This window comes from Biomphalaria glabrata, chromosome 2 (genome assembly GCF_947242115.1).
Source record: "Biomphalaria glabrata chromosome 2, xgBioGlab47.1, whole genome shotgun sequence".
Classification (NCBI taxonomy): domain Eukaryota; kingdom Metazoa; phylum Mollusca; class Gastropoda; family Planorbidae; genus Biomphalaria; species Biomphalaria glabrata.
This window is the reverse complement of record NC_074712.1, coordinates 3,856,391-3,868,663: the sequence shown is the minus strand read 5'-3', so window position 1 is coordinate 3,868,663 and position 12,273 is coordinate 3,856,391. Positions and strand designations below refer to the sequence as shown.

Below are 12,273 nucleotides of genomic sequence, written 5' to 3'. Positions count from 1 at the left end.
AGAGAGAGAGAGAGCTGTTTGGAGAAAAAGAGAAAGAGAGAGAGAGAGAGAGGGAGAAAGAATAAAATACACAAAGAATGAAAGGCTAATGTAAAAAGAGAAGTGTGTATATGAGTGTGTGAGTAAGAGAGAACTATGTTAATGTTAGTATGTTACGTTGCGTGCTCACACATATTAAAGTACACCCACGTAATTATAACAACAGAATAAAAAACAAATAATCTGGTCAGCCACAAGTTCATTTTTGGTCGATTTCTGGTTTGAGAAACACTCTGACTCCTTTAGATCACAATCTGGCGAGATTTAGAGCAGGACACCGACAGGAAGGCTCCAAGCGCTACTGTCCACTATATCAGTTCACGTCGACAGTCAATCCTTATAAACTGTCTAGAAACTCTCGGAAGTGATCTAGCTCTCTACCCAAAGCTCGGCAGATAAAAGGACGCACCACCTCGTGGCTGGGTTTTTCTTGGTTCAAAGAATGCTGCTCTATTTATACATCCATTCATTCAGAGACCTGAAGGAATTCTAGTTGAAAGCCTAACTACATCAAATGTACGAGAATAATTATGAGTAGAAAGACAAACAGAATTTATTGTCATTGGGTTCATATTTTTATGTATAGGCTGTGAAAAGGATCTTTATACAGGCAGAAACACAAAACTACTTTAAAAATATCCATCCATCCATCCACCCATCTATCATCTTTTTTTCTGTTAAAATCGATAAACTCTACTGCACTTTAAACAAGTTTATTATGAAATTTGGAAAACACACCTCAGTTGTGATTAGAAAAGAAATATTGATCTTAAAACTTTAGTTAGGCTTTAAAAAAAGGTAAGTGATTGATCGAATATATGCTATAATTTAAACAGTTTTAAATTAGTCTCAAGTCTACAGAGTGCAGGGGTCGAGAGAAAACAGTAAATTAACCCGATTATTAGACTAACGCTCACCCAGCCAGGGATTTGGGGGGGGGGGAGCTGGTAGGCTTGACATCTTTAGGGGCCCCTGCATTTTGACATTCAACATAATGACATGAGAAAATGTCGTAATATTTAATGTAAAAACAAATTTCGGACACTCAATTTGGGTCCGGGGGGGATTTTCAAATTTGGACCCCCCTCCTCCCTCCACCCTAGCTACGCCACTGTCGACCAGAGATCTCAACAAATGTAGAAACGCTCTAAACCTCTTCATACTCTCGAAGATTTAAAGTCAAATTTCAAAGGCGGCACTTCCTGTGCCACAGAGTATATGATGCCTTACTACTACAGTGGCCTCATAGAGTGATAAGGAGATGTACTATTTTTTTAAATCTACAGATAGCGAGGACCAAGTCGAGTGCTTTAACAGTTTAGGATGCTCGTATGATTTCATACAGAAGGGGGAACAGGCGAGACAAGGTAAGTAGGGCGCCGATGATTCTTAAACATGTTTGAAACTTTTGAGTCCTGAAACCTTGGCTCTGCTTTCTAAAATATGTATTTAACACACACACACAAATCCGATTTGATTTTCTTCCTTTAGTTTTCAAATGTTTATTTATGTTACCTTAATTCTACGCTTCCTGTTGTGCATTTAGTCTATTTATAGATTTCCTTGTCCATCACGTTCTTCAACTAGATCTAAATCTATATATATACCAAAAACACAAGATCTATCCAAACTCATTTCCTATTCGTTACATCAATTCAACGCTTCGTTCAAGACGAATAACCCCCGTCTAACAGTGCGTTTTGTAATTAGGAGTACGCTCACAGCCTCGCAGGGCCGGTCTTAAGCAGAGTGCGAGGTTTAGGGCGTTCTGGTGTTGCGAGGCCTTTCTGTCGTCAGACTTAGTCTTAGTGCCAATTACTCTATCCATTTGTCCCCCCCCCCTCCATCCCAATTTTGTTCTCACGACCAGCCATTTAGTGAGGGAGGAGTGAGAACTATACAAGGGGAACGCGGTTTAACACGTTGAGAAACGCTGGTCCGCCATGATTCTATAATCCAGTGTTTCCCAAACTTTTTCCTTAAAGGAACACTTTCTGAGTATTCAGCGGAACGCTTTGATTATTTTTCTAGAGAGAATAAATCACGTGGTTGCCTACTGGTTAATTATTCCAGTGGCTTCATAGAACACCTATTCAGGCCTCACGGAACACTAGGGTTCCACGGAACGCAGTTTGGGAAACACTGGTGTAATCTAAACTATCGTGGGCGCTACGTGACCCTAGTGTAATGTACAAGTCCAGGGATCTGTTTGTTGGGTCTCTTATTAACCCCCCCCCCACTCATCACCTGAAACTTATAGTTACAGTAGAACCTCTGACGTCAGAACGCTGTGTTTGATGGGAAGAGAAATATACATTTACACTTTCAGCTTGACCAAAACGTAATAATATATAGGTCATGTCGCTCGCCCACACATTTTCTAAATGCGGACAGAGTTTTCTTTGGGAGTCGCTGACTGCAGGTAAGATTACCTGGAGGTGGATATAAAACAGTTATGATTACATCGCATCAAATATATACAGGTATACGGTAGCTGCAGGTCCTTTGAACACATACACACACTCACATACAAAAACACACATTAGAACAGAAGAATGCATACATAGGCTCACACACACAAAAACATATATATATATACGTAGAAACACACAAGCACTAATAAATACATACATACCCAGATAAATAAACAGATATACTTCTTAAGTTTTGATCCCTGCTGGTTTCTAATATTTAATATTTCAACATTATTTCTATTTTTATTTTTTCTTCCGACAGCTACAGGTTGCTAGGGTAACGTTTCCTTGGTGTGTGTGTGTTGGGGGGGGGCAGTGTTAAATAAGAGAATATTAATAAAATAGACAGACATTACGACAGAATACTGCACGAACAGATGAAAAACTAAACTGAAATAAACGAAGATGTTTTTCTAGGTCATCAATGATTGCTTGCAAGTGACCGAGTTTCCACCGTAAGATCGTTATAGACGCCAAATAAATTGTAATGACACCATTAGCCGCACAGTACAGCGTTATCACCAGCGTTACATCCTACAAGGGAAATGAACCAAGTCTGTAAACGTTCTTTTGTTTCTAACGAGGCCTGGCGATTCAGTATCGATGACCGATTTTTATTTTTATTTTATTTAATTATTTTTGCAAATCTTTAAAAAAAATGTTTTTTTAATCAAAGGCCACCTGTACATATACAATATCTTTGAGGCTAGAAAATGGAACAGAATACGAGTCTTCCATTTCCATAAGACCTGCTGTTTATTGAAACTCAGGCTCACCATATTGCTTTTTAATAAAGTTGACTTACTCCCCACTTCCAATCTTATTAAAGAATGACGAACGCTATAAATAAGACCGTTATAAATAAGAGACATCAGCTATTAATGACATCTGACGTAGAATATACATGACACATGATATAAATGACATTCGTCTAAGAAAAAACTCCCCCCCCCTCTCAAAATGGCAGCCAAATAATGTTAACTTTTGGTAAATTACTTAGCAGACGACCAGATAATACAAGTAAATTAACTGATGGCATTAAGCAATCTTTAAAAGTGGTTCAATTTTTATGTATTATAGTATTTAAGATTTATTTTTTTTTTAAAGGAAAAACAAATTCTTGGAAACAAATCCAATACCTAGGATTTTTGTAATGGATAGTTAGACAATTCTTGTACAATTTTAACTGAACTAATTTTTCGACAGTGCCACGGCGGGAACGAAGATGCACCAGCTAGCGCTAAATAGATGTCATCCTGAGCCCTCGTTAGAAAGAACTCCATCCGTTCTCGGGTGCACAACGTGTACAGTTGCCGCCCGTCAAACAACGAGGCGGAGGGCTGAGGGGAACACGAGGCCATTCTTTTTTTTTAACATTTCTGGCATTGCGAGAGATTCAAGACAACATTCTTTGTTGAACTTTTGCCAGGCATCGGGTGTTTCAGCACACTCTGACATTGCAGCTGTTTCAGCACACTCTGACATTGCAGTTGTTTCAGCACACTCTGACATTGCAGCTGTTTCAGCACACTCTGACCTTGCAGCTGTTTCAGCACACTCTGACATTGCGGTTGTTTCAGCACACTCTGACATTGCAGTTGTTTCAGCACACTCTGACATTGCAGTTGTTTCAGCACACTGACATTGCAGTTGTTTCAGCACACTGACATTGCGGTTGTTTCAATGTTTACAGTTGGTAAGGGGAAAAAAAACTATTTAAAAAAAATTGCCGAACAGAATATAAGAATATTTTTTTAAAATCCAAAATGAAAGTGTTGGACAAAATGTTGTTGTTCCCCTTTCAGACTTTGCAATCGATAGGGCAGATGTTGACGAAATAAGCCAAGAAATGTTGTCGTCAATGTCACCTTGAAATAATGTGCACTTCCATAAATAGCCAGTCCAGTCCAGACAAACACAGACCCTGAACCTAAAGGAAGCAACCATGTCAAAGTTTCGGTTTATTTAAAATTAAGATTTTGTTTTGTTCCACTTTATTCCAGAGAGAATTATTTGACACGAGCAAAGGCGTCTCCTTTTTTTTTTTTTTTAATATGTGATATCCCATCATTAAAATCTATATTAACCAGCCCCTACACCTACCTTCTTTGTACCTAAGACAAGGACAGAATTAACTAACGAAACATCTACCGAAAAGTGTTTATCTAACACCAAGTCTTAATAGAATACATTGTTCAATACCCAGCAAGCTCGGTCAGTAGAAATCCAAATACTGGCTTATTGATCCTCGATTGTAGTGATCTAAGTTTGATCCTCGAATGTAGTGGTCTAAGTTTGATCATCGAATATAGTGGTCTAAGTTCTATAAACACACCAAGTAATTCATAAAGCATTAGTATATGATGAATGCGTGTTTTCTTTCGACCCTATATGTAAATACCAGTATTCACTGCAGTAATTCATGTAATGAGACTATCTCGAGAGATTAAACCCACACCAGAAACTATCAAGATAAAACCAGTCAAGTTCTAAAAAAAAACATTACACTAGCTTCCGTCGGCTATTTTCTAGTGAGTATCGATTTTCCGTCCTCTCTCTCGCTCTCTCAGTTTCTTCCGCCCTTTAATGTTTTAAAGTTAAAACTCTGGAGTCTGTGGAACTATCCAACATAACTGAGCTTATAAAATCAGTCATCATATTGAAAGTGTAAATTAAGTTTAAGGCTTTTATTCCAGCAATAAATAAAATATGAGTTAATTTATGTTTGTAAATAAAACCTAGAAAATTACATTAAAAGCTTGCATAAGTTCTTCGGACCATAAAAAACCTATATAGAAAGGAAACCCACAAAAGAGGCAAGAGGGCCCATAAAAGAGGCATATAAAGCCCAAAAAAGAGGCAAAGAAAAGAGGCCTATGGCCCAAGGATTCCTATGATGATAAAGCTAAAATTGAATAGCGCAAATTCTGAGGTTTCCTATAAAAAACAAAAAGTTAACATTAGGATCGAGTTCAAAAAGACATAAACCGAGAAGAAACAGGTTTGTTTCGTTGATCCAGTGATCGAAAGTTTTTAATGCACCGCCAGGAAGTGAATCGCGTCACAAAATGACGTCAAAGCATTCTCTTCAACCGGCACCGATTGGTTTAGTAGGAACTATAGAATGGAAAAACAAACTGCGAGGCTTAGGCGAGTAATGTTCGAGTGAGTGGAGTAGTTGAAACTATTTAACTTTTACATGACCTTACAAAACCAAACGTACATCACAGAAGGCAAAGGGGTGGCTTTGACTAAAATGGTCACTACTACACACACACAGCAGATGCAGACATTGGAAGAAGTGCATAAGACAGAGCTTGTGTTTTTTTTTTCTAACGAAGCTAAGAAAAAGGAATCCGAGTACAATAATGAAGGCTCGGATGAACAAGTCTAATGACGTGTCAAGAAAGATTTCTTCCTAACCAGACAGTACGACATGTGCAAGTTGATCTTTCGTAGACTCATTGGTTGGTCAACGTGATAGAACTCCAAATACAAGCAAGGAAAAACATAGAATGTTCTAGAATAAAGTGAGAGAGAGAGACAGACAGACAGAGAGAGAGAACATATGGAGAGAGAGAGAGAGAGAGAACATATGGAGAGAGAGAGAGAGAGAACATATGGAAAGAGAGAACATATGGAGAGAGAGAGAGAGAGAGAACATGGAGAGAGAGAGAGAGAGAGAGAACATATGGAGAGAGAGAGAGAGAGAAAACATATTGAGAGAGAGAGAGAGAGAACATATGGAGAGAGAGAGAGAGAGAGAGAACATATGGAGAGAGAGAGAACGTATGGAGAGAGAGAGGGAGAGAGAGAGAGAGAGAGAGAACATATATATATATATATATATATATATATATATATATATATATATATATATATATATATATATATATAGAGAGAGAGAGAGAGAGAGAGAGAGAGAGAGAGAAAACATATGGAGAGAGAGAGAGAGAGAGAGAAAGGGGGACGGAGGGAGAAAAGTTAAAGATTGAGAGAAGAGATCAGCGGACATAAGTCAAATGAAAACAATAGTACGGCCGTGATGGACTGCCCACGGTCCAGATTCAAACCATCACCGCACTATAAAGCCAACAGAACCGTAGAGAAAAGCTTCACGTGCGCCGTGATGACAATAGAAGTTTGATTAGAATCAAGTAGGGCAGCACTAACAAATTGTTCTCCTGCTATTTGTCTGTTTTCCCTTGTGGTAGCTTTCATTGATTTCGCTTGAACGTTTCTCTAAAATAATAAAACTGACCTACACAAAAGTCTTTTGTAGGACCTAAAAAAAAAAAAAGTATCAACAGCAAGATACAAAACAGATACAGCAACGAGAACGAAGTAAACAAAGACAATGTTAATTATGCAAAAAGTTCTTGACCAATTCTGCTTTCACACTTTCAAGGATATGGAAGAGAAACACAAACGCATCTAATTTTCCACATCCTGGAACGATCTAATTTTCCACATCCTGGAACGAACACTTTGCTAGGGAAGCGGGTATATTTAAAATAAGCAGAAAAAAAAAGTCTATATTAAACAATTATCTCCCTATAAGAAAAACAAAAACTTAATGAACTGAGATTACGAATGTAAGAAGTACCCTTCCTATCATTTTTACAGTATGAAACCAATCCCTGTCGGATGTTTTTTTAAGCCTTAAGCACCACTCCACATTTTGGGAGCGACGCCCGCAACTAGTTGCATATCAAATGTCAACGCGTTAAATTACGACTGCGTCTAATGCTGATTTCATGTACCAAATATCAGAGTCCTAATAATTCACCCGATATTCAATAATTTTTTTTAATCAACATCAACTAAATATTAAACCACAATAACCCAATACAAGGGGAAAAAACACGAGACCTAATAAAGCCGCAGGTTTCAATAATACTAATATAAAAAAAAACTGCTTGTGCATTGCGTGGAGATATGCCGTAGCACCACGTTACTGTTATTATTATTATTATTGACATTCGTGTGAATTTATGGTAACATTTGCGACGCGGACAGATTAGCTTTGGGCGTGAACGCTAAGTGCCAACAGCTGCGATGATAAGGCCGACCGCGATTTCATACAGCTTCTGAACAGCATGGTGCCTTTCAACATTTTGAAGTCAGAATCAAGACTCATCAAAGATTCATAAATCAAACGGGCAGAATCTAGGGCCTCCCTATTGCGTTTGTGTTTTTTTTTTACCTTGCAAACAAAACGAAACAAAAACAGGCCAAGAGAACAACGCAGAGTTAACGGGAAGTCTTGCTCTTTCTATAAATTAGCAACGTGTCGTCAGAAACGAGGATTATTAACGCCCCTTATCTATGTATTAACTCTAGCCGTTCAGGTCAATTACAGATTAATTAAACTCGGCCGTCGGTTGCATGGTTGACAAAAAACTAGACACAAAATGTAAATACTGGTACCAATAATTAGCAGAATCGCATGCCATATTTTACTGATTAAAAAGTGCACAAATAGGACTTCAATTCCCCCCTCCCCCCCATTTTGTACTACATCGATGACCACCGTTGACGCCTTTGTTTTCTAACAGATGGTGATAACAAAACACTACTTTCAGGCGATGATTCTAATTCTCTCACTCGACTGCTGGCTCAATAAGTGGAGGGATTTGACGAGCACGTCAGGATCAGGATGTTTTAGCCTCTTCCTTTCTCTTATCACAGGCACTCACACACACATTAGCCCAACAGGATGTCACCATTTTGGACACCACAGATCAGAGCGTTTGAACCTGGGCTTACAGTGCCTCGATGGAATTTTCATGAAAAGGGCACTTATAAAAACAATGGTTAACACTCCGGCATACGATCTAACTCAGATTTGGTCATTTACATTTTATGGGGTCTATGGTTACATTTTATTGGATACAATTAGCAACTATTGACAGAGACCAGGATTAAACACACTAATAACTTCACAAGTCGAATCATGTTTAGGACTGCATTGTGGTCTCGTGTCTTGGCCACGGTGGTCTTGTGGTCGATTGCATAGTACTTTTAGTATAACAGTGATACGACTGTACAGAACAGTAATTATAATAATAATAATGGAGAATATAGATTAAACATACCAGCGGTCTATTGTATTGGTCATCGAAAGCAATTGGCCTATTTTTGGGTTTGCTAAGTTTGGATGTTGTGACCTTCTAACTATTGTAAAAAGACGACAGCTTAAAACATATGGCCACATTACAAGATCTGCGGGGCTCGCAAAGACCTTCCTTGAGGGAACAGTGCCAGGAAAAGAAGAAGAGGCAGACAGAAAAAGCGATGGGAGGACAACATTAAAGAATGGACGGTCCTGCCATTGAGAGAGGTTCTAATCAAGGCAAAAAAAAAAAAAGGGGGAGGAAGGAGAAAGACGGTCGACAAGTCTTGCCTGGTGCCCCAACGGTCCAACAGACTAAGGGATAGGTGAAGGTTAAGGTAAGTTTGGGTGTTGTGCCTCTATTTGTTTTTCGTCCAAAATCATTCATTTGTAACAATAAACATGCACAAAAATTACATAAAGTAAGAACAAAAAATGTGTAAAGATATGTCCAGGCCTACCTGTTGAGGTGCAGCAGGTGAAGATGGGGTGTTCTGAGGTAAACTCTGAGAACTGGAAAATCCAGAGTCAGCACAGCTGGTATCTATGGAAGAAACAAGGTCAAAGTTATTTAACGGTCACTAATATATCATCATGTATAAGGGCTACTGGGCCAACATATTCTCAAAGGTCTGAGAGTGGATTTTATCAAGATGAACTATATGGGGCGCGGTGACCTTAGCGATCTTCCCTCAAGGGATACCTAACTGAAATTCACGGCATTCTGTCTGTAATTTGCTTGCCCAGCTCCCTCAAGGGGGGCAACAAAAGATGCGCCAATTCGTTCATGGCAACAATGAAGCTTGAACGGGTATTAATCTTTCTCCGTTATGCAAGTTATCTTTAAAAAAAAAAAGGAATTGGCGGATTACTGTGATTCACTTTCTCATGTCACTGTCCTGCAAAGAGCAGTTACAATTTTTTTTTAAAACAATTTATCTTTTAAATGATGATGATATGGGGTCATTGTTACTTCCTGTCAGGAGAGAGAGAGAGAGAGTGAGAGAGAGAGACAAAGTTATCTAAAGGGGAAGAACTCCGCCCTTAAAACTATATCTATCAATAATGTACAAGTTATTTCCCTTATTCGATCAAACAAAATAATTAATTACCAATAATTAATTGACTAATTGGGTATTTTTGTTTATTGATTCATGTTTTCTTAGGTACAATAAATAACGGTTTAAAGTATCACCTTTATTGGAGAATACGTGATGGAGAAATAGCGTTAACAATTATTTAAGGGAACTAAACCCAACAAATTTAGCCATATATGTGAATACTGAAGTATTAGTTTCACTTGTTGGTATTAACAGTATCACCAACATACGTTGTTTAATTGGTTACTTTCTTTAAAGATTTGTGTCTTGCATATGACAACAGATAATTGTGCGAAGTTTCAACTTGATCCAAAAATGGATGTTTGAGAAATAACGTGTACACACTTTTTACCAGACAGAAAGACAGGCATACAGACAGAGTTAGTTTGAAAAAAAAAAAGCGTCTTTTGTCTGGCCTGCAAATAATTTCAAACTGACCGGTAGTGTAAAAAACTAAACGCCACCAAATTCCTTTAAGACTTCAGCATGACAACACCTGAACATCGCCGGAGTAGATATGTCTGCGTGAAGGATTGAATTCGAGTGTTGGATAGTATACCAAATTTCAATAAAAAGCTGAGTTTAAAATAAAAAAAACGGACATTTTCACATTTTAGGACTATGCCTCTTTTTGCCGGACTTCCGGTAGACCTAGATACATAATAATATGTTCCTATCTCGAGAAATTCGAAAGAAAAATGTGTCCATACCGCTTTAAAGGGAGCTAATACTAGTGACATCACCGAGTGAAATTTGAAGGGGGCGAACGTGATGTGGACACCTTGTACAAAAATGTACCACGTGACTCTATCCACAAAGTCAAGTAGCGTTACGTTATGTTCCTAGACTGCAGGTTGATCAAATGAACTGGAAGGTGATCAGAATGACCTCGGCTTGGATGAGCCTCAGACGTGACCAATCAGAAGAACAGACCAATCAGTTCACTACTCTCGACCGTCAGCTCGGTAATGTAGGGTACACTTCGAAGTGCTGCTATCTCATGGCACCGGTGTTCTCGTGAGCTACTAGTTATTGTTTCAAATTATAACTATTATAATCACACTTCGTATCAGAATAATGGGATTTATTTTAGATCTACACCGTTTTCCCCATTACCTAACACACTTATACAAAATTTTATTTTCATTTTCTATTGTTGTAATTGTTGAAATTAAAAAAAAAACAAAAATGTTTCTTTTCCTAATAAATATTTTCAAATTCGAAACTAAAACTTAAAATGTTTTGCAGTTGAAGTTAAACGATCAATGAAATATTATCAATAGTTTTAAGAGTATGTATGCATGTGGTGTGTGTTTATTTCACGAGGGCTAATTGTCCAATAAATGTCCATAAAATTTAAAATGACCCGCGACAATGCGTGGGAGTAATCTTTTGAATATTTATGTAGTTGAGCCCCCCTCGCCTCCGTCATAAACACCCCCAAGGGCGCTACAAGAAAGTACAGCCAGTTGTGTAGTACCAGGATGTAGCCCCGCTCCAACACGCTTCCAGGATCAACTGACCAGAGTATTATGTCATTGTTACCTCACTGGTCATTAGTCTTACACAACGCATGGCTACGGGTGGCGGTCAGACGGAGAACTACAATCGATATTGTCCAACATTAGACATTCATTTCAAACAAGAACATCAGTGCCAGGTTGTTTTTGTCTTGGAGTCCTCACAGATTTCTAGAGTATAACTGTCGACCGAAATTCACATCCAGAAAATATATTTTTTAAAATAAAATTAATAAAATTCTTCATATGTCTAAAACGTTCCTTGTCTGACATATTCGTCTTTAGTAAAACAATAACAACCTAATATTAAAATGTTTATATGAATACAATAAAAATACTCTTCACAGGGGACTGAGTCTCGCTTCTTGCAACAATGTTAAGTTCAATATTTTATTAGAAAAACTAAAACCTCATCAAATGACCAGTATAGATACATGGCTGCAGTTTATGTCTCTAGTTAAACTGATTGTTGTGTACTTCACAGTGGCGTAGCTAGGGTGGAACCTCCCACGGGCACCGACTTGAGAGGGCCCTCAAATGAGTGTTCGAAATTGTTTCTTACATTAAATATTAAATATGACGCAAAATGCAGGGTCCCCCAAAGAGGTCAAGCCACCCGGGCCCCCAAATGATGGCAAATTCCTAGCTACGCCACTGGTACTTCACCAAAGTGTTTGAGAACTACTGACAGAAAGCTGCACGTCTCTTGCTGTTCACCAAATGACATTCACAGAAAGCAATACATTTTTGTTTCTGTGTAAGGTGAACACGTAAAGCGAGAGTACGGCGAGGGCTTTTTAAAACAAGAGAAACATCCTCGACAAAGTGAACTCATTTTGCAGGCATGCTAAGCTAGATCTTTTTAGAAGCAAACTGCAGCAGGTATAAAGCAACAACACCCAAGAATTATTTTACATAATTATCAGTTGGCAGTGAACTTAGCAGACTAGTTGTCTATCCACACATCTTCTTCTTATTGAAGCATACACGTTGTTTTTTATTTTTTGTTTTTTTACGCATCTGTT

The 12,273-nt window shown here is 38.2% G+C and overlaps 1 protein-coding gene across 6 annotated transcripts in view; it reads right to left on the bottom strand.

Annotated features, from left to right (window-relative positions):
• Nucleotides 1–12,273, bottom strand: part of LOC106057959 (caskin-2-like) — a 258,135-nt gene that overhangs the window by 54,425 nt on the left and 191,437 nt on the right. For all 6 annotated transcript variants that reach the window (XM_056018782.1, XM_056018783.1, XM_056018784.1 and 3 more), the window contains one exon: nucleotides 9,090–9,172. In XM_056018782.1, coding sequence (XP_055874757.1) covers nucleotides 9,090–9,172 — 83 coding nt within the window. The remainder of the gene's footprint in view (nucleotides 1–9,089; nucleotides 9,173–12,273) is intronic.